The following is a 25017-nucleotide window of genomic DNA, read 5'->3' as shown; positions in this document are numbered from 1 at the left end:
AAAGAGAATGCTGAAGGCCATTGTTAAAAGTGGCATGTATGAGATTTGAACCCCACAGTTTAACTTCAGAGCCTGTGGCTTTAACCATTAATCTACACATACTAGTAGGCACCTATATGTTCAGTATATGTTTTTATACAAATTATGATCAAGTAAACTAAACATACATTTATATAACACTGGAAATATTAATGATTTTTACTTTTTTAATATTAAAAAAAAAAACTAACTGTCCAGGATTGCTTGTCATCTCCTTCAGTAGTAAGGACATAATAGAAAATTTCCAATGCTAAAAACTAATATAAGTACATAAACACATAGTCTAAAATACCCAATAGAGTCTCTACCTTTAAGCTGAAGTACATTCATTCATCATTCACCTTTTGGAATGTTCAAGTTAAATCTTAAATCTATTTTTGATGAAACTATGACTTGGGGATAAATTTCTCTCTGTAATGTGTTTGGCAGCAAATTACAGTATACCCTTATACAATGAACATTTAGAATAATCACTTTGCTATCTTAGGAACTAATCAGGTATTCATAGCAAAGGTCCCTGAGAAAATTTAATTTAGCTAAAAAATTACTTCATTTGCTATAATCAAGTGAGACAAAGTTCAGCCTCTCCCTCTGTGCTTGTGTCCCCGAAGTGGGCCAGCCACAGCCTGCCTTTGACTGGCACAGAGTAAGCCACTAACTCTGGACCCTTTGCTTTTGTTCCCCATACCCTCCCCTGCTAACAGACACAGCTGCTAAACTGCAAGCCATTAAGGACAAAGCAAGACAAGCCAACGACACTGCAAAAGACGTATTGGCACAGATTAAAGATCTCCACCGGAACCTTGATGGCCTGAAGAAAAACTATAATCAATTAGCAGACAGCGTAGCCAAAACAAATGCTGTGTTAAAAGATCCTTCGAAGAACAGTAAGATCTCCTTTTTCACTTTGACTATGTCATGTGCTTCTTCATACTATAAAAGGACCCTAGACTCCTAACTCTTAGAGGGAGAGGAGACCCCACAGTGATGTTGTCTGCTCTCCTCATAGACTAGGCTCAGGAATGGAGTGGCTGCAGCTCCAGAGCTAGAATCCAAGTCCCCAGGCCCTCTCTAGTGCTTTCTTCATCCACATTTTGTCCAGGAATTCTCAAAGTCTGCATGATTTTTGGTATAGGGGTGCCACATACTTTTTTTTTTAATCCTTCAGTGTAATTGAAAATACAGTTGTGCTTGTGAAATTACATTCTCTGAGTTTGTGAAGTTCCATGGAACATAGAGGTCAAGGAGCACACTTACCAGCAGGCCCGTTAGAACAGGATATTAAAATGTTATCAACCTGAAACACACTAGAATTTAAAAATATTAATATTTTATTATTTAAATGTAAATATTTAAATTACTTAAATATTTTCAGGAAATTAAAGTATCTAGTTTATTAAGAATATTTCTTCACATCTTTTGTATATTTCATTCAATTATATCAAGTTAATAAGGATTTACTGAGAAAATATGGTAGAACTTAATATAATGATAATTTAAATCATTAACTGTAGTCAATAAGCATTATGATTTTTATCTTTTTTCCATCTTATGCAGTGATGCAACATTATCTTAGTATGTGATTTCACCAAAGGAGATGCTTGATTTTTTTGTACTTGTCACTCTGAAGAGACTAGCCCTCTGTTTATATACCAACATTTCCATTGGGTATCCAAATGTTGCTAGGGTGTAATAACAGAAACAGTTATTGACATTAGGTGTTCTGTAATTCGGGTGCTGATTTTTCAGCACCATTGCCTCAAAAGCTAATGATGCTACAAAATAATAAATACTACTAGCATGATTCGTTAAAGAGCAAGGAAAAGTGAAAACATATATAACATGCATTTCAGGACTAGGGAGGATTTATACTTTGCCATTTCTTAAAAAAAGAAAAAAAGGCCATACAATCTTTTTTTTTTTATTTTTTCTTATATAAACTCAGAAATAACTGCTGTCTGTCGTTCAAAGATTCCATCCAAATAAATGGTTCCAATGCATGCCAGATCACAATATGTATGCCCCCAAGTGAAAATAAGTTTTAAAATAAATATAATTCTCTTATTTTACAATTGATGACACTACTTCATTCAATTTCATATTGATTCTCAACTGATAGTAGTCTCTTCATAATATTTTTCTCTAACTTTTCGATCTTACACTCCATCTAGAGATAGTTACCTGTAATAGTAATTAAACTGGGTCTGTTTTCTATCTTATTAGAACATCTTAGTACAGTTTCTTTCAGTATGAACAATAGCCTGCTAACTGACATGTGTTTGTGGATTTTTATTTAATCACAGTTGTTGGACTTAAAATAGGATGCATTGGTAATTAGCACCTATTGTGAAAAGTACCATTTTTTGATAATCACTGCTTTATAAAACTCATAAAACTATTTCCTCATGAATTTTCTCATTTCTTTTTGTTTTGCTTCCATATGAAATTACCTGCAGAAATCAGTATGTATATGTTTACCGGCATACTTTTCCGTAACTTTAAGCTTGACTGCCTATTGCAAATGCTTCAGCTTTGCATGTTACTGTGTTTGGGTATTGCTTTAACCTTCTAGAGCTATTCTTTATTTCTGTCACATATTATTTATGTCACAGTATTAATACTAGATATATTTTAAAACGACTTTTTTTTTTCCTTTGCAAAAAGTTCGCTTATAGATGTATTTGATATAAAATGCTTTCAATTATGTTATAGAAATCAGTGAAATACCTGTATGGTACCAATAGAAAAATGGAACATAGAATTCTTCTATAGACTGAATTGAATTGTGATTCTTCTGAGAACACAGATTCAGCCACTGAAGTTCAAAAGACTTCTTTGCAGTAGGATTAAAATAGATTAAGTATACGTTGTTGTATCGCTTCCTCCCCCACCCCATGCCCATTTCCCTCCCTCTTATGAATAATTATTCTCAACTTCTAGAGAATTATACCTGGAGAAGCACAAAATAAAACTAATAAAATTAGATCTTACCAAATAAGTAATTATTGGGATATAATAATATTCTCTCTTAAATATCTCATAGTTTAAATTCAAAGTCAAAAATTAAACTTCAGAATGGAAAATAATAATAGTAAAACCAACATATTGAAACCTGAGAAATACAACCAAGGCTGTCTTCAGTGGAATATGGGTGTGATTATATTACTAAACCAGCACTGAAATAAGCAATTTAGGTAATCAACCCTATAAATGAGACAAAATAAAAATAAGATGAAAAAAATGGATGAATTAGAAAATGAAAAATAATACACTTGATAAATACAAGAGGTGAATCCTTAGGAGTGTAAAGATAAAATATTTTTAATGCTTGGCAGACTTGACCCAAGAATAATAAAACACAAATGGGCAAAGTTCTAAAGGAGCTATAACTAGATACAGGGGGGAAAGGTAACACATAAGAACGTACTTGTCAAAATATGCTAGGAAATTTTAGAGCCTAAAAGAGATTGATAATTTTCTAGAAAAACATTGAATAATCATAATCTATATTGAAAAGTGATTTTAAAATCTATACACTCAAATAATTATAGAAGAAAGTCACAAACTTTTAAAAAGCACTATTTTTTTTTTTAAAGATTTTATTTATTTATTTTACAGAGAGAGATCACAAGTAGACAGAGAGGCAGGCAGAGAGAGCGAGGGAAGCAGGCTCCCTGCTGAGCAGAGAGCCCGACGCGGGACTGGGTCCCAGGACCCTGAGATCATGACCTGAGCCGAAGGCAGCGGCCCAACCCACTGAGCCACCCAGGCGCCCTAAAAAGCACTATTTAAGAAAGTATCAGACTCATTATCACAGAGGTTTTATTTTTAAAACCGCCAAGAAGATAATTTCCAAAAGACTTCAACTTCTCCAGAAGATAGAAGGGGGAAAAAAAAGAGAGAGGGAGGTAGGAAACCTTTGGATTTCATTTGGAAACATTTGATAAGAATATGAGAGCTTTCAAAGGAAAGAATGCATTCTTGGATGAAGCTGAAATAGTCTGCTTTACCCTTTTCCTTTTTCCCATGAATCCAATTCTAAATAGTTTTTTTCTTAATTCTAGGATAATTTGTAGAATATCAGGATAATATTGGGGAATTAAAGGAAGGAAAAAATGGACAAATGGTTTATTAAGAGTATTCAGAACAAAAGGGCAACTATGTCTGCTGAATATCCAGTTATGTAGCAAGAGCTTTGACCCCAGGAACCTGCATACCAGGCTTTGATCTAGGAACTCTTTTAATTAAATTTAATAATACACTTATGTCCTTTTAAATACCCTTACAGTATTTTTCATATTTATAAGCATGAGTTCAAAATACTCAATTCAAAGCATAGTTTAAAAATAATTTCCTGGGCTCCTGGGTGGGTCATTCAATTATGCAACTGGCTCTTGATTTTGGCTCAGGTCATGATCTCAGGTCTGCAAGATCAAGCCCTGCCTCGGGCTCTGCTCTGGGTACAGAGCCTGCTTAAGATTCTCTCTCTCCCATTCATGCTACCTGTGTGTGCGTGTATGTGCCAAATAAATAAGTAAATAATACACAAGCAAGCAAGCTTTGAAAATCATAATGTCCTTCCTTTTGAGCACCTTTGATTCCTTCGTGAGGATTAGTTCTCAGTGGTTCACTGACTACCAGAGTGCTGATTGTTCATAGCTAAGCAAAGCGCTCAGCCTTGGTCCTTAAGCAGTTTCCCTTTTTCATCAGAGTCACAATGACAGAAATCAGAACAATACATGCTCAATCAGATAATAAACGGCATAGTTTAGGTAAGATGACCAGCATCCTTGAGATAGAGTAATTGATTTCCATCTGTCATTTGCCCTCAAATGTACCATCAAAAAGCTCATGCTGAAAGTCTGTGGATCAATGATAACCTTCAGTTATTTTAGGGTTAAACCCCTTTGGAAATCATTGATATTCAAACTTTTTTTTTAACCCATAAGAATGGCCATTTAATATGGTTCAACCTAATATAGAGATTAGGATAATCTGTTCTTCTTCAAAATGAAAATGAACTGCAGCATGAAAGATTTAATTAAATTTTAACATAGGCCTTCAGTCTAAGGGTTGTTCAACACCAAAATGTTTTCAGAAGACATTTTGATAGCTTCCCTCTATAAGACATACAAAGACAGACCGTGAGAAAAAGAAAGAAAATCAGTTTGGGGTGAGAACCCTGATTTAAATACGGTTCTGGCTTGGACAGATGAAGTGACATTTTAAAACACTTTCATTTCCTTGATTCTGTGACTAAACTTCTATAAAGGTAAGCTTTGGGCCTGAAGCTAGAAATTAGTCATCGAATTAAGGTCATCATATTCTTTACCTTCAATGCTAACGTTCACCTTGATCACAAAACCAGAGTGTTGGTCCTCCGTCTCTAACCCCTCCCGTTTGGCTTGCCTGAGTCCCAACGGAAATTTTCCATTTGCCATCACACACTGTGCTTCTGCAATCATGGCCCTGCTTTATCATGTGGATAAGATGAGAGCCTTTCAATTATTTAATGAAGCATACTACTATTTTCATGTGTGTGTGTGTGTGTGTGTATGTGTGGTGTGTGTGTGGTATGCACTCATTTTTTCAATGCAGTTGCAGATGCTGATGCCACTGTGAAAAATCTAGAACAAGAAGCTGATCGTCTGATAGATAAACTCAAACCCATCAAGGAACTTGAGGATAACCTAAAGAAAAACATCTCTGAGATTAAGGAACTGATAAACCAAGCCCGGAAACAGGCTAATTCTGTAAGATCTTTTTATTTAAAGTATCAGTGATTGATTGTAATTTGGGGTATTATTCCCAGACGGAATGCCCTCCCCCACCATGTATCCTGTTGACTGATCGCTGGCTATTTTCCTTTATCCTGAAGCAATTTTATGGGGAGGGGAGGAAAAAAAGGTTGTTTTTTTTTCCCCATAAATTTCAAAAGACATCTCATAAGACGAGTAATCACCACTGGGGCACCTGGGTGGCTCCGTGGGTGAAGCCTCTGCCTTTGGCTCAGGTCATGATCTCAGAATCCTGGGATCGAGCCCCACATCGGGCTCTCTGCTCAGCAGGGAGCCTGCTTCCTCCTCTCTCTCTGCCTGCCTCTCTGCCTGCTTGTGATCTCCGTCTGTCAAATACATAAAATCTTTAAAAAAAAAAAAGAGAGAATAATCACCACTTCCTGTTTTAGAAATGGGAATTTTGGTATATGTCATCATTGTTTGAATAGAGTAGCACAAATAGCAAGAATGGAAATCTTACTATTGTATGTTTAAAAGGCATGGATACTTTTTATAAAAGCAAAAAAGGCCAACCAGCGGGGTTGTATCAGCAATGAGTAAACAAAGTTATATAGAGTAATAGCAAAGAACAGCCATTATTCTCTGTAGTTTTTGTCTGAGTACAACACCACAAATTATTTTGGTTATAGTTTCTGCAGGTTTGTTTTTGTTTTTGTTGTTTTCTTTTGTTTTGTTTAGTTTTTGGAGGGTTTTTTGAGGAAGAATAGCGAATATCTTACTTGTATCAAAATTTGGTTCTTTACTAACCCAATTAGAAAACTCATAAGAGAAAAGAACTTTCTAGAAGATAGCAACCTGGTGAACCCGGGTAGAATTGCTAAGTACCAATGTGAAACTTTATCTAAACTAATAAATTTCATCCCATGGTGACTTTAGAAATAGAAGGAAAAAAATAACAGTTTATATTGTCAGGTTTAAATAAAAATCTTTTTATATATCCAAGTTTTCTGTCTCGAAAGTTCCATTTTCTGAGCAACTTTGAAACTAGAATGACCAAAAATGCCCTTTCTTAATCCATCAACTTATAATTTTTTGAGTAGTGGCCAGGAATATGAGACCCAAGGAGCAGTATATCATTTCTCCTCCTTATACATAGCTGATACCTCTAAACAAGGTTAAGACAATAAGTTCAAGGTGCACTTTAAAAAGGAATTCATGCCTGACTAAGGAGAAATTTAGAAAATGATAAATTCATCAAGGTGATGTACAGAAGCTCCAAGTGAAAGAAGCAGATAGGGTTGAGAACATATATATATTGAGTTACAATCTGAAAACCAAGTGGGCAGTATGATGACATACAATTATTGTACATATGAAGCACAAAATGAAAAGAAGTAGATGTTAGTTTGAGGTTTGGGATTTTAGCTAAGATTTAGCCCATGTAGAAAAAGCATCTCCTACATTCAAGGCAACTTCTACTTACATGGTTTATAACATTATAGAAGAAATAAGACATGTACATAAATAACTCCAAGGTAATGCCAAATAGTGTGTTACATTGCCTGACCGATGGGAAATGCTATAAAGTTCTGAAAGAAAAGAATTCCTCTAATAGCAGCCAGAGGATTTCCCAAAGATAAGAATTTGAGCCAGGCCTTGAGTGGGTGGGGAAGTGCTTGATTTGGATGGGGAGAGTAAGGAAGGAGAGCATTCTGAGAATGACCAAGGCAGAGAGAAAAGGAAGTTTCAGGCTTGTCTCATGAGCAAGTGGTCTAGTTTTCCAGGATGACTGGTCAAGAGAACATTGAGCTGGAAAGGTCCTTGGAGGCCAGGTCTAGTTAGGCCTTGGGTGGCAAAGTAAGCAATTTCATTTAGCCAGAATGGTTCCTGAGATGAACCTTATTAGTGAGGAGAAGCTGAAAGTTCTCAAACAAGAAATGTAATATTCTCAGAGCTGTGTTTTTTTAATATGAATTTGGAAGTTGTTTGGGGTATAAATGAGAGGAAACTAGGAACAAGACAACTTCAATAAGAGTCCCACCTGTAGCAGGTGAAAGTAGCAAGAGAAAGGGAGAGCTTGTGATATCACTCCTATCGTTTGCAATGCTAATTAAAAAAAAACAATAATAGTGGGGCGCCTGGGCGGCTCAGTGGGTTAAAGCCTCTGCCTTCGGCTTGGGTCATGATCTCAGGATCCTGGGATCAAGACCTACATCAGGCTCTCTGCTCAGCGGGGAGCCTGCTTCCTCCTCTCTCTCTCCCTGAATCTCTGCCTACTTGTGTTCTCTGTCTGTCAAATAAATAAATAAAATCTTAAAAACAAAAAACAAAAAACAGTAACAATAAATATTCTCTGGAAAACCACACACTTAGCCTTATTTTCTTAGTCATCATGTGGGGAAATCTGGTCATTCTTATTATTTCTTCTTGTAATGAAATCTAAAAATATGCCATATATTCATCAGTTTTCTGTGCTCCCTCCGACCCCTCTCCTCCCCCAGGGAGAAAGAGAAAATTCTGGCATGTTAAATACATAAAACCTGTCTCAAAACATAAAATGAAAGACAGATATAAAGAAATGATACCAAAAAGTAACCCTTGTCCATGCCTTTCAAGGAAACTTTCAATCATTCTTTTGAAAAGGAAGTTAAAACAAAGTGTCTTATTTTTTATAAGATGTTAGAAATATGTAAGCAAGGCAATTTTTTTTTTCAAGTGAGTTTTATACTAACTTAAGATGACATTTGCCTGATTTTATAAATGTATGTGTAGCCTGGCAGTAGTGTCTGGATGTGGTCCTGACACATATTCAATATGACCAAGAAATTAAAGACATTTCTTTGAAAGTAGCTTTCTTTAGTTTGTTGACTCTGAAATGGAGCAGATGATACTCTTTTGAAACAAATGACCTAGTTACGGGATGAGAGAAATGCAGTGAAAATCCAATAGATATAATAATGGGATCCTCAATAATGTTTAATTGAATTCATAATGATTCATTGGTAATGTTGTATGAGGAATGCCTTAGAGATAACCAAGGCTTAGTGATTTTTGTTTAGAAGTCTACAAAGGGCTCACATTAGAAATAACAGTAATTGATAGAACAAAACATTCTAAGACATGTTTGTGTTTCAGAAGTTATTCCCTTTTCATGAGAGGGAAGTGTCCTAGCAGCTTCTTCTGGAGAAATTTATAAATACTGCATTTTGATTTACCTGTTTTAATTTGTTTAAGAAGTCAGTAATTGGAAATCAAAATACAAGGTATTTAAAAGGAGAGATTAGTAGGTATGGACTGGTGACCAACAGTGCGGGCTACTTGAATTTTTCAAGTACTGAGGGTATATTCAAAACCACAAGCCAGAAAACAGAAAATCCAGAGAGTTTTTCAAATAAATGTGTAAGAATTGAGCAATAGGCTACTTTACAAGATCAACTGCTGGCATTTAGATCATAACAATGTCATTTTGTTCAGAGAACCCTATTTTTTAGATATGTAAAGTATGCCATAAAGTAGATTAATTTTAACTCCTACTGCCATTAAATATCCTTCGTTTTAAAATGGCTACTCTCTTAGACTTTCAATTCTCAGATACGGTTTCATCAGTTCAGTTTGGCTTCAGTACTCAGTGCTCTGTCATCCACACTTTGGTAATCCCCTTTTCAACACACCATCATGTAGGTCCCTATCACTTCTACCAGGTGTATCCAAGCAAGGGCAGAAACCAATCCTGTTACCAAAGAGTCATGTATTCCACCAAATTCATTATTTCTTCTCTAAAGAGCAACCAGGGAGTATTATTATATTATATTATTTTTCTTTTTTAAGATTTCATTTATTTACTGGAGAGAGAGAGAGCAACAGAGATAGTGAGAGAGAACACAAGTGGAGAGGAGAGTGTGAAGCAGGTTCCCCACTGAACAAGGAGCCTGATATGGGGCTTGATCACAGGACCCTGGGATCATGGCCTGAGCCAAAGGCAGATGCTTAACCAACTGAGCCATCCAGGCACCCCACACTGTATTCTTTAAACAAAAATAAATTAGTTTTGAAAGTTAGTTGTGATTAAATTAGCCATAATACAGCTCAGTGGCCAAGCCCATAAAGCATTTGTGAAATAAAGATAAAACAGACCCCACACACAGTTGCTTTTGATTACTAAGCCAACCCCACTAGGAATTTGCATATGATTTCCTATAGCTCCTATAGCTCAATGTACCACTCAGCTCCGCTCATGAATTCCAGGCAGACCTTGACTTCTTCTCCTTGATCATCTTGTGATGTCAGTGGTGTTTTTACCCTGCCTCCGATACTGAATTTGCTCAGTGTCAAGGCCTTTCCTGATGATGGTTTTGGTTTACTTGATGTCAATTCCTAAAACTCACCATATCCTATACCTTTTCCTGAACATTAAAAGCATCTGAAAGCAGCATTTCCCCTATCTGCCCTCTACCATATTATTTTTCTCTTGTTTTGCTCTATAACTTTTTTTTTAAGATTTTATTTATTTATTTGACAGACAGAGATCGCAAGTAGGCAGAGAGAGAGAGAGAGAGAGAGAGAGAGAGAGAGAGGAGGAAGCAGGCTCCTCACTGAGCAGAGAGCCCGATGCGGGGCTTGATCCCAGGACTCCAAGATCATGACCGGAGCCTAATGCAGAAGCCTAACCCACTGAGCCACCCAGGCACCCCTGCTCTACAACTTTTATCTCTAGGCCCTTGGATAACCCTTTGTATAGCTGCTATTCTACCATGTAACACTTTCTGCCAACCTTCACTGCACATGTGCCCCTGAGTATGAACATCCGGCGTATAAGTTGCACATTTCCAGCAACTCATTTTGATTCACCGACTCTCAGCACCTTACGTGGAAAGAAAATCCCATCGTTTGTGGAGTAAAGACCTATCTTCCTGGTGGGGAACCACACTTACCAGGAAGACTGTCTCCCCCAGAATGCAGAGCAAACACTCTGGGTACCAGAGTTATAGTCTGGGTCCCAACCTTAGGAGGAAGACAAGGACAAGGAAAACAGTCTAAATGGTAGACTTTGAGGTTATTCTAGCCCTGGGCCACCATCCTGGGCTCCATTAGGCTGGCCCCTGTTTCTTTCCAGTACGTGTTTCCTCTGCAGAGGATGCAATTCGGTTAGCAGATGAGGTGATGAAACAATAATGTACAAATGCATGACATCTGCAGAGTCTGCAGGAAAGGCAACAGATCTGCTGCATTCCCAGAAGCTTTCAAACACATATGAATTTACATATTCATCAGAACCATAAACCCCTCCTTAGCTTTCTTTTTAAAACTTAACCTGTTTTTCAAAACAGAGGATCATAGGGGAAAGGAGGGAAAAATAAAATAAGATGAAATCAGGGAGGGAGATAAACCATAAGAGACTCTTAATCATAGGAAACAAACTGAGGGTTGCTGGAGGGGAGGGGGTTAGGGGGCTGGGGTTACTGGGTGATGGGCATTAAGGGGGGCACATGATGTAGTGAGCATTAGGTGTTATATGCAACTGATGACTCCCTAAACTCTGCCTCTGAAAATAATAATACACTATATGTTAACTCATTGAATTTAAATTTAAAAAAGGTTTTTTTCATCCAGCACCTCTTCAATGTAGTCTATACCACCCTTGGGGAGGAGTCCAGGGGCTGCCTATACCCATTCCCTAATGAGACTTTTGGAGATGCTTCCTGTGTCGCCATAATATAGAGACTGGCTGTCTTGTCTGGAGTCTGCGGTACCCTTCATGGGAGGAGCAATAAAACCAGTAGATTTTCTTCCAAGTACAAAAGCTATCTGAGTAGCACAGAGTGCTAGAAAATTCAGGGCTAGTGAGAACCAAGAGGAGTCTTTCTGAAGCTGAGCTTATAAATCAGTGGCAAAGGAAAGTTTTGCATCTTTCCCTGCCTCTGCTTCCTCCTTTGAGCACACTCATGGAGCAAAGCAGCAGCTTCTTCCCGAGTTCAAGCTATGCTGAAAAATGCCCCTGTGATTGTAAACCTGAAGCAAAGGAAATTAAATCATATAATCAACTAGTGTTATTTGTGGTTGAAGAAAGGCTCCCTAAATGTAAGTAAGAATCGATATGAACAGTTTCATTTCTGTTCACATAGGAATTCCTTTCTTAGCAATTTATAGTAATTTTAAAAATACTAGTCAGAAGAAAAAGGAGCTGTTAAATACATTAGTAGGGATAACCATTGAAAATTATTTCCATTTCATTTCCTGGCAACTTAATAAAAAGGTATAATTTATTCTCAAATGTATGTCCTGAGTGGCATGATTAATATTCTTCGTATTGTCAGAACATCTAGAACAAAATCTATTTGGCCTCTTCCAACTGTAAGAACATGAGAGGGTAGGTAATTTCCTCTTGAAAACAGAAAGAAAAATGGTGTCCTACTTTAAGTGATACTAGAATCACCAAAATTTGAATTGTAAAATTTCATCAAACAACCTTAATGAAGATCATTATCATTAGCGTCATATAAAATCACCTTTTGGAAAATGTCCTCACATTCATAAAAGAGGAAGGTATGAAGGTAAGAATTTGTTAGTTGCATGCTTCGAAAAAGAGTAACATGGTAACAAGATATGGGACTGTGAACAGCTTATTGTCAAAATCCTGGCGGGAAGCTGATCATCCGTGCCCTCCTTAATGAGTATAATGGTGTCTGCATATGGGCATTTAATGATTCTATTTGATGATAAAAAAATAACTTCAAAGAAGAGATGATGATGGTTTTGTGGTTGTTTGGGAAGTACTTCAAACTTGCTGAGAGATTTAGTCTTGGTTCTTTGTACCTTGTTTTCCTTGAAGATCAAAGTATCTGTGTCTTCCGGAGGTGACTGCATTCGAACATACAAGCCGGAAATCAAGAAAGGAAGCTACAATAATATCATTGTCAACGTAAAGACAGCTGTTGCTGACAACCTCCTTTTTTATCTTGGAAGTGCCAAATTTGTAAGTTTGATGTTCAGCTTCTTCAGCCTCCTGGATATGTGAATACACAGAGGTTAATCTTCATAGTAAGGGAAATGTATAGAACCTAATAACGTGGTCCCAAAATTGTGTGATGTAGCCTTTCAGATTTGAAAACCTCTGAATCTTACCTCACAAAGTTCTGAAGTGTCAAATTAAGTTAGAAGAAAAATGAATATTTAAAAGAAAACTGTTTGCAGTATTTAGGCACATCTGCTTTCATTTATGAGTAGTCAAGCATTTATTTAGAATTATGTTTTCAGATCTGGCTATTTAAGAAGGAGGACTAAGAGGAATAAAGCTTTGTTTTAAAAAGTTTCTAAGAAATTACAACTTCCTACCACTGAAAAGTCTTTTGACTCATGCTGAATTTATGACTCAAACTGAGAAACCAGAAGTTGTTATCTACCAATACTGCCCCCCAAATTTTTCATTCCTTTTATTTGGACATTTGACTCATTATGCATGAGAATCTTCCAAAATGAATAAAATTTTCAACAGACCAGTCATCACTTAAGTCAATACTTGTTATTCATTTGAGACACTTTAGGTAACCTTGAGCTAAAGAAAAAAAAAAATCACAGCTGACCCCTTAAAAATGTCAGTGTCCTTGGTAAAAACAATAATGAATTCTACCTCCAAATATTTTCTTTTGTCTCTTCCACAAGAACCAGAATGAGAAAAGACTTTTGTTTCAAAAGTAAAATTGGTTAAATTAACACATATGCCTCAGCAGTATGGACACTTGTGTTGCCTTAGAGACAATAATAAAACATAAGGATTGTTTTGTATTGTTGGGAATTTAATAATAGATTGTATTGTTTGGGAATTTTTATTGTGACACTTCTAATTATTTCACATATCTATAGATAGCACCTTTTGAAAAGAACTCTATTGGCCTCCTTGGGCTATCTGATATCAGATAACTGTTGTTTTTGTGTTTCTCTGAACCAGATTGACTTTCTGGCTATAGAAATGCGTAAAGGCAAAGTAAGCTTCCTCTGGGATGTTGGATCTGGAGTTGGACGTGTAGAGTATCCAGATTTGACTATTGATGACTCTTATTGGTATCGTATTGAGGCATCAAGGTAACTAACTCCATAAACCTTATAAGACAGTTAAATGACAGAATTTGGAAGTAACTTCCCAATTTATAAGAAAATCTTCTTTCCATTTCAAGGAGGTCGCTACGTATGCATGTGTACAAATTTTATATATTATACGTACATGTACAAATGTGTTTTAATGGGTGTCTTTGTAGTATGCTTGAAACCTACACACCTCACACGTATTGATCTGAGTGTCCCGTCCATTTTGGACTATTCAGCTGGTTGTGTCATAGCCGTGCTGTCATACTCTCAGACATGCTATCTCCCCTGAAGAAGGAGCCCTAAGACTGGCCTTATTACGCACAAGCTAGTGTGTGAGGGCTGCCACTCATGCTTAGCTCCTCTTCTGGTCTACACAGCAATCTTGCCTACAGGCAGGTGCATATCTAAATGCTGGCACAAATATATAAGGTGTTGTATCCACGCTGCTTAAAATGGTTACAGGATATTGATTCATTCTGTCTGAAGCTTTGATTCCATTAACTTCTAGCAGTGTGAAGACACCATAGAGAACCCATTCCTGTCCTCAATCCTTTCCCCTTGTTTCCTCCTCTTCTTTACCTAATTCTCAACACCTATGAACCCCAAAGCAGCTAACAGTTAAGAGAGTATGTATAGTTAAGGGCTGGGTCCAGAGCTGGATAGAGCAGTTGTTGAATACAGATGATGGTACAGAGAGTTTTACTCTGTGTTTGTATACGCTTACATTTTTTCATCATAAAAGCTTAAAAAGAAACTTAGTAAGAAGCAATATTTTTAGTTCCTTTTTAAGATCTTCAGAAAAGAAATGTGAGCGAGACAGAGAGAGAGAGAGTGAGTGTGTGTGTGTGTGTGTGTAGAGAAAGAGAGAGAAAGCAGCAGACAACATGCTTCCATGCCAGAGAGTAGGGGAGGGATTAAGTACTTTTGTGACTTTAAGAACATTTATATTCACAAGGGTCGATTCTTTGATCAGAAGAGATACATTCTGGTAAGATGAGGAAGAACCTTACTTGACAAATTCATTCTCTTGTTTCCATGTGCTTCAGTTCATACTGCACCATCAGAGACAAAAAGATTACCTAAGTGAGGCAGCGGAGAGAGACAGAGACACTCAAGTTTTGTTATGACTGCCTGTCCCAGAAGACAGACCAGTTTTTCATATTTCACAACTCACAGACATCAATCACTTCAGAAAATGAAATGAAATAATAATAGCTTCCAAAATCCTATTAATTTAGTGTAAGACTGCAGTTCTTCCATACATTTGGTATACACAGCTATGAAGACGAGATGTTACACCGTCTACACTGAGATGGGATGCCAGCAGTAAAAGATGCACAATCCAGGAAGACTACTTCAGCAAATTTGGAGCCAGGATATAACAAGGGATTTTAGGAGAAATGATGCAGCTTATCATGCAGAAGGGTGACTCATTTGGGGTTCACTTGCTGAATTAAATTAGACAAAATGCCCAAGGAAGTAGTACCAGCTCGTTTAAAGAGCATGTGCTGGTAAACAGTAAATTGTTTTGCAAGCCAATGGGAACAGGCCTTCTGTTTAAGCAGGGGCCATTCCATACGCTCATAGCTGCTGTGTCATTTCACCTGGACTCAACTGTGCAGGATCAGACTCTCCTGTGGCTGACCGGTTCTGGCCAGATCTGCCAGGACACAGCCAGCAAAGATCAGGCTCTAGGTCTGATTTGCAACTTAAATGAATCCAGATCTTTGGAAGCTCAACACCCAATTAACTCTTAGATACTCTGCCACACATCCCTACATTTCATACCTTTAAAAACTAAAGTTACTGTAAACGTGGTATGTGTTTTATGTTCTGCATTTTCTTTCGCTTCATTTCAACACGCGCCCCTCAAGAACTGGGAGGAATGGGACCATTTCAGTCAGAGCCCTGGATGGACCCAAAGCCAGCATCGTGCCCAGTACCTACTACGCAGCATCTCCTCCGGGATACACCATTCTTGATGTGGACGCCAATGCGATGCTGTTCGTTGGTGGCTTGACTGGGAAACTGAAGGTAGTGTGTTCTTTCCCATGCTTGTTTATTTCATCTCTGTCTACAGTTCCTGATAGAATTGCTCTGGGGGAAGGCATGATAAAGCTCTCCAAAAACTCAGCAACTTTTTACTTAATTTGTTTATGAAAACATACATTTCTTTTGAGTAAGGATTTTTTCTTCTTTCAATATCCAATCTGCAAACACATTGTTTTTAAGCCTGTGTGTATTTACTTAAAACAGTTGTTTTGCCCTTATCTGTGGCACCAGTTTTTTCATAGTCTTGTTTTAGTTGCCTCAAGAGCAAAGTGTTTTTTAAATATACCCCGTTTTCTGAATCAGTTTATGATTTATTGATATGAAGTGCTATAAAGTTCAGACTCACATCTAATTAAAAGATTTATGAATACCTTGGGAAATACCACAGGAATCATAAGCTTTCAAATCATGGTCTGATTTTTAAAGTTTTCAAGTTGCTCTTCTCCTTATTCTTCTAGAGCAATGCACTTAATATTCATAATTGCTTCATGACAGGTCCTTGTGCATTTCAAATTGCTAAGTGCCTGCATTTTAAAGGAGCTCATGTTGATTAAATGAAATTAGGTGTTGGAAAAGGACCTGTAGGTGAGATGCGAGAGCACAACCAAATACGACGGATAATCCTGGGCTTGTCAGAATCATCCTGGGATGAGATTAGTCAGTAAATGTGAAAAGCCAGGGTGACCCCAAATTTATGAGAACTCAACCTTCATATAGAGTGAGGTTGTTTTATTTGCTTTGTGTATGAGATGTGACTCTAAACTCTTGGAATTGATTCTACAATTACACACTAAAACCATCCACATTTCTTAGAACCGCATATAAATATACAATGGTGCATGGTAATATATAGTCATAGTGCCAACTTTCTCTCCTCCCTAGGAAGATAAATATAGGGGTAGCACAGAGTAGTGTGAAAACCATGAATTTTGAAATCAAATCCAAGTTGAATTCCCTGCTCTCTCACATAATAAAACATGACTTTAGGCAAGTCACTTAGCCCTTTGGGCTTCAGTTTTCTCAACTAGAAAAGGGAGTTAAACTATCTACTTTGCTTTGGGGACACCTGGGGTGCCTCAGTTGAGCATCTGACTCTTGGTTTCAACTCACGTCACAATCTCAGGTCCTGAGATGGAGCCCCTGCATGGCAGGCTCTGTGTTCAGCAGAGAATCTGCTTGTCCCTCTGCCCCTCCCCCGTTAGTGTGCGCTCAGGTGCTCTCTCTCTCTTTCTATCTCAAATAAATAAAATCTTTTAAAAAATACATCTGCCTTGCCATGAAGGATATAATAATAAACCCTTATAACATACTATAACCCTATGGTATGCCAAGTAATATTATAAGTAATTTACATGAATTAACTTACAACTCCAAAAGGTAAGTAGTATCCTCCTTGTTTTACAGTTAAGAAATCTGAGTCAGAGAAGAGTTAAATGACTTGACCAAGGTCACACAGCAGTTAGTGACAGAACTGGGATTTGAACACAGGTTAACAGGCACAAAAGCCTCCACTCTTAGTCACCACGTTTCACTGCCACGGTGAGTGGTGAGAGATTATGTGCATAAAATGTACAACAAATGCCTAAGACGTGGTAGTTACATCTTAAATCGCATCTCAAATAATTCTTATTATTATTCAGTTGTCACCAGATGTAAAGAAACTTCTCTTCTGCGAGTCTCAGGGTAAAAGAGCAGACGCCTGAAATCTACAGAAAATCTTCATTTTGGCCAAAAGTGTCAAGGCTCCTGCTGTATCAGAATAGAAACCAGAAGCTGAAAACAAGTAACTAAATCAACATGCTGATGAAAATTCAAAGGAGCAGGAGAAGATCCTAAGTCTAGTTTTTAGGATGCGAGAAGGAAAAGCAAAAAGCCAAGAGAATCCACAAGTAGAGTAATCAACCTCTAGAAAAGAGACTCCAGCTGATAATGGAGAATTCCAAGGGCCGTTCTGACTTGTAAATATGAGTGGCTTCCTGCAAGGCAGGAAGATTCCTCGAACACAGCAATAGAAAGATGCACATGTTGAGTTTAACCTGATACTGTAACTACAAACGTTAAGCTGTTCAAGAATCATCTTCCCACATTTCTTCCAGAACCCAAGTTGTCAATACATTTTCTTAACCCTTGATTACTCAGATAATTGTGGCCTTTGGGAAAGCATTTCTAAAGTTATAGGTACCAGAATATAGAATTTATCAGTAATGTGTCAGTGCCAAAAGAAATAGTTGTTTAAATTACAGCAAGTTTCTCTAGAGTGGACAAGGTCATTCCCCTCCTTCATGACTGTGTTATATATCAAGCTTAAGACCTTTCCCTGTGAAAGTGACACTGGAGCTGTCATTCAACAAATATTTATTGAGCCCTAATAGGCTCTGTGCTGTGTATCCGCAGACAATCACAATATGGTCCCTTCTCTTACAAATTCACTGTTTCCCTTCATTCTCCTGCATTAGAAACCTGCTTGGGTATAGGAGGAAATGAAAAATTGGGGACAGCACTATCCTTAAATTGTCTACATATAAGCTTTTTTCCCTCTGTGTAGTCAATATGTGTGCCTTCTCAAGATCTTTGAAGAGATGTCTCCTTAATCGTACATGAAGACTAGCATTAATTAAATGTCTAGGCACCGGCTGTGGTTCCATAAATAAATAACCCAATTTAATACTAATAATCCAACCCCAAGACAAGAAGATAGAACCTCGGAGTGGATAAACAGCTCACCTCAAGTCAGAAGCTAGGAAGTGTTTATTTACAAATGGTGTTACCAGGGGTAGCACATAAATAACCAGGGTCTGTGAGGATAGAATATAGTTAAAAGATGAATAGATGCAAACCACGAATATCACAAAGAGTAGACAATAACTACCCCAGATTTCACGGCTAGTAACTCTCCTGGATGCTCTAAGACTCCTTGTGAAATTGTAAATTCTAACAAATTTCACGTTTCTCTCTGCAGAAGGCAGACGCCGTACGCGTGATTACGTTCACGGGCTGTATGGGAGAAACATACTTCGACAGCAAACCTATAGGCTTGTGGAATTTCCGAGAAAAGGAAGGTGACTGCAAAGGATGTACTGTCAGGTGAGCTGAAATGAGAACTCCCCTAAGGTCTGGCCTGTGCCTCACAAAATCTTTAATTTTGTTGTGCAATATTCTATTATCGTGCGGATGGTATGGAGTGGAAAGGATGGGACTATGTCTCGGGGGTGATTTACCATGAAGCTGATAAAAAGGTCATATCCTTTCACGCATTTGTACAGGAAATTTCCAAGGCCCTGGGAGGTACCCTGGCAGTAGTTTCAGTGTTTCTGTAAGATCTACAAGGAAAGGTATTTTCTACTCAATCAGTTGAAACTACACTCTCTTTCTATCCCAATTTCCCTCCATGTCCAGAACCAGGAGGTTTTTCATGGCTGTAGCTCTGCTGTCATCATAATTTCTTTTTTTCTCAAAGAGAGTTTTCCTTGAACTGATTAACCTTCAGGTGTCACGGAGCCTGGATTCACTCCATTTATGTTTATTAAAAAATATAGAAGCCTAGGGCAAGTTTTATCTCTGACGGAATTTTCCAAATGCCACATAGGGTCTTGGCAGCGTTTCAGGGGTAAACCCACTGGACTCGAAGATCCTGCTTAAGTGGAGAAGGATAAGAAGGGACCAAGATAGGCCAGGAGAAAGGGCCCTAACACATCATCAATTACTACATACAGGTTAGAGTTTAGGAATCTAAAATACTTAACAAGCAGACCAACCTGAAGAGAGGATATAAAACAATTAGCTAGAAGGAAGGGTTTCTCAGCATAAAAAACTTGAGGCCAGCTAATCAACCAAGCCTATTAGAACTCTAAAATTTAAATTAAATATCTGGATGCTTAATAGACACACCTAGCAACTCCAAATCATTAGATGCTACGTGGGTCATATTTTTTATATCCAATTTAAAGAGCACATGCACATTGCTAGGGCCCCAGATTCCCCATCAAGGTAGCAGAGAACACTTTACTTCCAGTTTAACTTCCAACACTTTATTTCTGTCATCATGGACTTGTCAATGCAGCATTGAGGACAGTTTAAAAGCCTAACCCATTCATAGTTTAGAGAAGTTTGGTGAATAATCTTCAACAAAATCTAATATGGAATGTTTTCTATAAAATGTTTTCAATACAACAAGGACAATGAGATTCCTTCACATTAATATCCCCCTACTCAGAAATTAATGCCAACTTTTCCCTCAATATTTATTTGGTAAATTCATAAAAAGGATTTTCAAAAACCTATCATGAACAAAACATCTAAGGATTTAAATGTCCACTCAGCAGTGCATATAATGTGTTAGGACTATCACAGGCTAATTATAAATTCTGCAAAGATCTTGTACCTTAGTATCTAGAGTATTATATGAATTAATATAATTATAATAGCATATATGTGTGCATACACACATACATACACACATTTGTAGGATATTTTTCAGGTGTCAGAGATTCACACCTAGAACTTCCTGATACAGAGATAAATACAGTCCAGGGCTAGCAATCAAGTAATTTACAGAGAAGAAAAAACAAACCCTAAAATAGTTAAAATACAAGGAATAATCAAAAATCCCTTTAAAAAAGACACTCTCAAGGGCACCTGGGTGGCTTAGTGGTTAAGCATCTGCCTTCTGCTCAGGTCATGATCCCAGCGTCCTGGGATTGAGCCCCACATAGGGCTCCTTGCTCAGTGAGAAGCCTGCTTCTCCCTCTCCCACTCCACCTGCTTATATTCTCTCTTTCATTGTGTCTCTCTCTGTCAACTAAATAAATAAAATCTTAGGGGAAAAAAAAGGCACTCTCAGTATACTATGATTATTCACATAGGGTTAGATCCGCTTCATGTAGGAGGTAGCTTTTGAGGTGGACGATGCCATGGAGTAAGACTCCAAAGGAGGGGCTAGCAGATAGAAGGTGAAGGGCATTCTAGTCCCAGGGACCAGTGAGAGCAAAGGTAAGAAGGCTGGAAAGCCAGAGTATTTTAGGAAGGGACAAGTAAAATCTGTTCTGCTTCATAGAGGTGAGTTCACTCGGGCAGGATTGGCGAAGGGGAGAATGATGTCAGTAGGTATGGAAGTCAGGTCTATATAGTTCTTTGCAGTGTGTAAAGGTTTTGCACCACTGAACAAAGGCACCTGAATGTAAAGTCTACTGACACAACTGAGTATACCAAGCTCAAGCCTGCACACACTGCCTCTTTACCCATGAACTTGCCCTTGGTTTGGCCAAGTACCTTGTTTTAGAAGTTCATTGTTCTGTTCTCCCCCAGACATTGTGCATTTTACCACCTCTGTCATTCAGCACTGTCAACCCTTCCTTAAGCTCCTTGCTATCAAGTTACCTTCACCTATTCCTTTGAAGGTAAAGTTCTATATTTACTGAAAAAATTCTCCAATTTAAATTTTATAGCATATCTTTTTGAATTATGCTGCTATTTTGATCAAGACTATGATTGTTTCTGTGAGTGCTCTGATTATAAAGTTGTATAAGTTTTGAGTGACCAGCACCAACACTGCTTTCCCATAAGTCTTGGTATATATGTGTAGGAATAATTTTTATAGAACTCCTGGTGTTTGTTAGGTGGTGTTCAAGAGAACACATAGCACATTTTAACATAAAGACCCATCGTTCCAGTTTTAGAGCAGAAATGATTATATGTGGGGGATGTAAAAAAGAAGATTGTAAGACATAGACTAAGAACATGTAGATCTTAGACTGTCCATTTTAGAAATTTGCATTTATTCAGCAATCAGAATAAAGGAAAGAATTGTTGTTATGCTTTAAAAAGAGTTATCTGCCAGGACAATAAAAAAAGAAGTATATCTTGTTTTTTCTTAAACTTCTAAAAATCACATTAAAATTAAAATAGAAAAAAAATTGTTGCAAGTTTAATGTATTTAGCTCAACATTGAAACAATGATGAAATGTACTACATAAACCCCAATATACATCTAGCTCTGTAGTTAACAAGTTACATGTGGAAGAGTGTGGCTGTTCCAAATAACATAATGAATCCTTAATAACTTGACCAGACATCAAGTTTCAAAAAAAAAAAACAAAAGGAAAGTTTGGCAAATGTTAATTATAAAAATTATAAATGTATATTGGTAAATGTATTCAAACATGAATAAGAACATTCTAATATAATGTTAGAAGTTGAGATATTATAAACTACACCTGGAAGGAGTAATTTTTTTTTCCATATCTCGAAGTCACCAAGTTAAATCCAGATGTACTTGGGTTTGGCCAATGAGTTAAGGGAAGTAGACTGATCTAACACCTGTGTATTTAGCTGGTCCCAGCACAAAACCCTTCCCTGAAAATTTGCCTTTTGCTTGAAAAGGAGAATCTTATAAAATGCTGAAGTAGGAATAGACCATAGAAATCATTCATGGATCTCTTTTATCTCAAGGTGACACCCAAAAGGCTAGGTAGCTTGCAGCAGGGTCTCAGTGAGATTCCACATCAGACCTCAGGGTACCTGCCATCTACTTGGCTATTCTTTTATTCATGTTGAAGGAATTAACAGATTAAGGACATAAAGACATCAAGTTATAAACATCCCAGAATTCTTATACCAAAACAATTGTGTGGTGAGATTTTGTGTTTGTTGGTTTGTTTGTTTAAATTATAAATAACAGGGGTGCCTGGGTGGCTCAATTGGTTAAGCAATTCCTTTGGCTCAGGTCATGATCTTGGAGTCCCACGATCAAGTCCTTATCAGGCTCCTGCTCAGCAGGGAATCTACTTCTCCCTCTGGCACTCTTCCCTCTCATTCTCTCTCTCTCTCTCTCTCTCTCTCTCTCTCTCAAATAATTAAAATCTTTAAAAAAATAAAAATTAAAATAAATTATAAGTATTAGTGCATTGGGTCCAAAGCATCCAGAAAACTCTCAACAGTGACTTCCACAACCATCTTCAGGGCTGTCAATGATAGTGTGACAGCATATAATGCAAAACCTTAGTATTTGAGAATTTCTCCTTAGTAGACTCTACACAACATTATCTTCTCTCTAATGAAGTGACCCAGAAATTAATGGATTTATCATAATAATGAAGAAAGGCCAAATCATAGTCACTTTACTCACTACCAGTTATACAGTTAATAGCCTGATTTAGTTCCTCAAACTTTCAGTTGGCACTTTGCAGGAATATTGAAAAGCATTTTTTACGTTTATGTTAGAAAAAAATTCTGACATCATCTGATCTTATTCCAAATTATATATAACTTAAAATTACAAAGATCTGACCATGCGTGATGTAAAATAAGACTCTTCCCTTCTTTTTTTGTCTTCAGTTTTATTTCTCTCTGATCCAGGAACAGAGAGAAAGCCCACTTGTCTAAGATGTGGAACAGTTTTTCCTTCATGAACCTGTTAATGTTCATACGCTATCATTTTTCTCATTTAGCAAAGATATCACGCAAATGATATTCTAGGCTCTTGTTATCTTACAAAGACATTGTTATAATATTTCTCCATATCTCCTCTCTACCCTTAAGTTAACATAACACTCCAATTTCAGAGATTCAAATATATGCTAACATGCAGATTTTTAAAGTTTTAAAAACGCTCCACAATTTGAGACTTATTCTGTAATAACGTCATTGTGTGGATTGATTGATAGATCATAGGTAACTGCATTTGAAAAAGAAATGTTCTTAAATGTTATTTTTACAAGATTTTTCTTAGATAGTTCTTATTCAACCAACACTTTCATACAGTCTCTGTGAGGCAATCTACTATGCTAAAATCTCCTTCATTCTATATAACCATAATCTATTATGAGCCATGTGCCCCCCTTGTGCTGAGTTTGTGCCCGACATAGAGCCTGGCCCATAATCTCTAGTGGGTCTTATAGAGCTTCCAATCTATTAAAGAACAATAGATAACCACTGAAACAGATAAAGGCATCCTTTATTGTCTTAATCTAATTTGTCCCAGAAAAATCTATTGAACAGCAAGTAATCAGGGGATAGGGATCTTTATTCCACTTGGGTTTTTTTTTTTTTTATCCCTATAACTCGAAGTTTGTATCTTTTGACCACCTTCACTCATTGCACCCAAGCCCCCCTCATTATGTTATGTATATGCGAACTGTAATAAGACAGTCTCAGTCCGTCCAAAACCCCGCCACTTCACACCACGAAGGCATACTTAAATACCAGTGTAAATACCCATCAAGTATTTTAGTAGAATATAAAGCATTTAAAACATCAGTGACTTAGTTATTGAACATCAAATAAATCCAGGTAAGAGATGATTGCTACTTGGTCTAGAATGATGGCAGTGGAGATGGAGAGAAATGGAAAGATTTAAGATCTATTTGGGATAGCTCCTGTCCTCTAACAGCTCACAATCAAATCTCAGAAGATAATTTGATGTGTTTAATATTGACGGATAAAGCAGAAATTGGTTCATGTGAAATGTCTCTCTTCAGTCCTCAGGTTGAAGATAGTGAAGGGACTATTCAGTTTGATGGAGAAGGGTACGCATTGGTCAGCCGCCCCATTCGCTGGTACCCCAACATCTCAACTGTCATGTTCAAGTTCAGGACATTTTCTTCAAGTGCTCTCCTTATGTACCTTGCCACACGAGATCTGGTAAAGACATGCGTGACTGATCTTCCATAACTAAAATTGTTTGCCTCTTTTCCATAGGATTCTAGTACAATTATCAGTTATTGTTAAATTTTCAATTATTATTAAGAGGATTCTAGGATGCTGTGTTATAGCCAAGAGTAGGTGATACAATGAAAATACGTAACATATTTTCATTGGTAAATTCAATTACAGATGCAATTTAATTATTTATTTTCAGTGCAGCTCCCCATATAATCCTTTAAGAGAAGCACCCAGTAGAGTTTCCTTCAGTATGGAATCATGCAGCGGCAAAACTACTCCCTTAGTCTTCTTCTAAAGACTTAAGTTGAAAGATGGTTCTAAATGTCCTCATTGTTTTTTCCAGGTTAATATTTCTTAGTAAATTCTTCCAGAGAATGTACCTTTTAGTTGACTTAATATGTTTTTAAAGGAACCTCCTTTATTCTCCTGTTGTATAAGGATATATCCT

At 37.2% G+C, this 25017-nt stretch overlaps 1 protein-coding gene across 2 annotated transcripts in view; it reads left to right on the top strand.

Annotated features, from left to right (window-relative positions):
* The window catches only part of LAMA2 (laminin subunit alpha 2), a 491254-nt gene that overhangs the window by 406064 nt on the left and 60173 nt on the right, over positions 1-25017 (top strand). For both annotated transcript variants that reach the window (XM_044249160.1, XM_044249149.1), the window contains exons 42-49: positions 744-926; positions 2496-2501; positions 5638-5792; positions 12607-12750; positions 13723-13856; positions 15734-15893; positions 18871-18995; positions 24386-24548. In XM_044249160.1, coding sequence (XP_044105095.1) covers positions 744-926; positions 2496-2501; positions 5638-5792; positions 12607-12750; positions 13723-13856; positions 15734-15893; positions 18871-18995; positions 24386-24548 — 1070 coding nt within the window. The remainder of the gene's footprint in view (positions 1-743; positions 927-2495; positions 2502-5637; positions 5793-12606; positions 12751-13722; positions 13857-15733; positions 15894-18870; positions 18996-24385; positions 24549-25017) is intronic.

The sequence above is a fragment of the Neovison vison genome, chromosome 1 (assembly GCF_020171115.1).
Source record: "Neovison vison isolate M4711 chromosome 1, ASM_NN_V1, whole genome shotgun sequence".
Taxonomy (NCBI): Eukaryota; Metazoa; Chordata; class Mammalia; order Carnivora; family Mustelidae; genus Neogale; species Neogale vison.
Note: the sequence above shows the minus strand (reverse complement) of the source record. Positions and strands in the feature narration are given on the sequence as shown.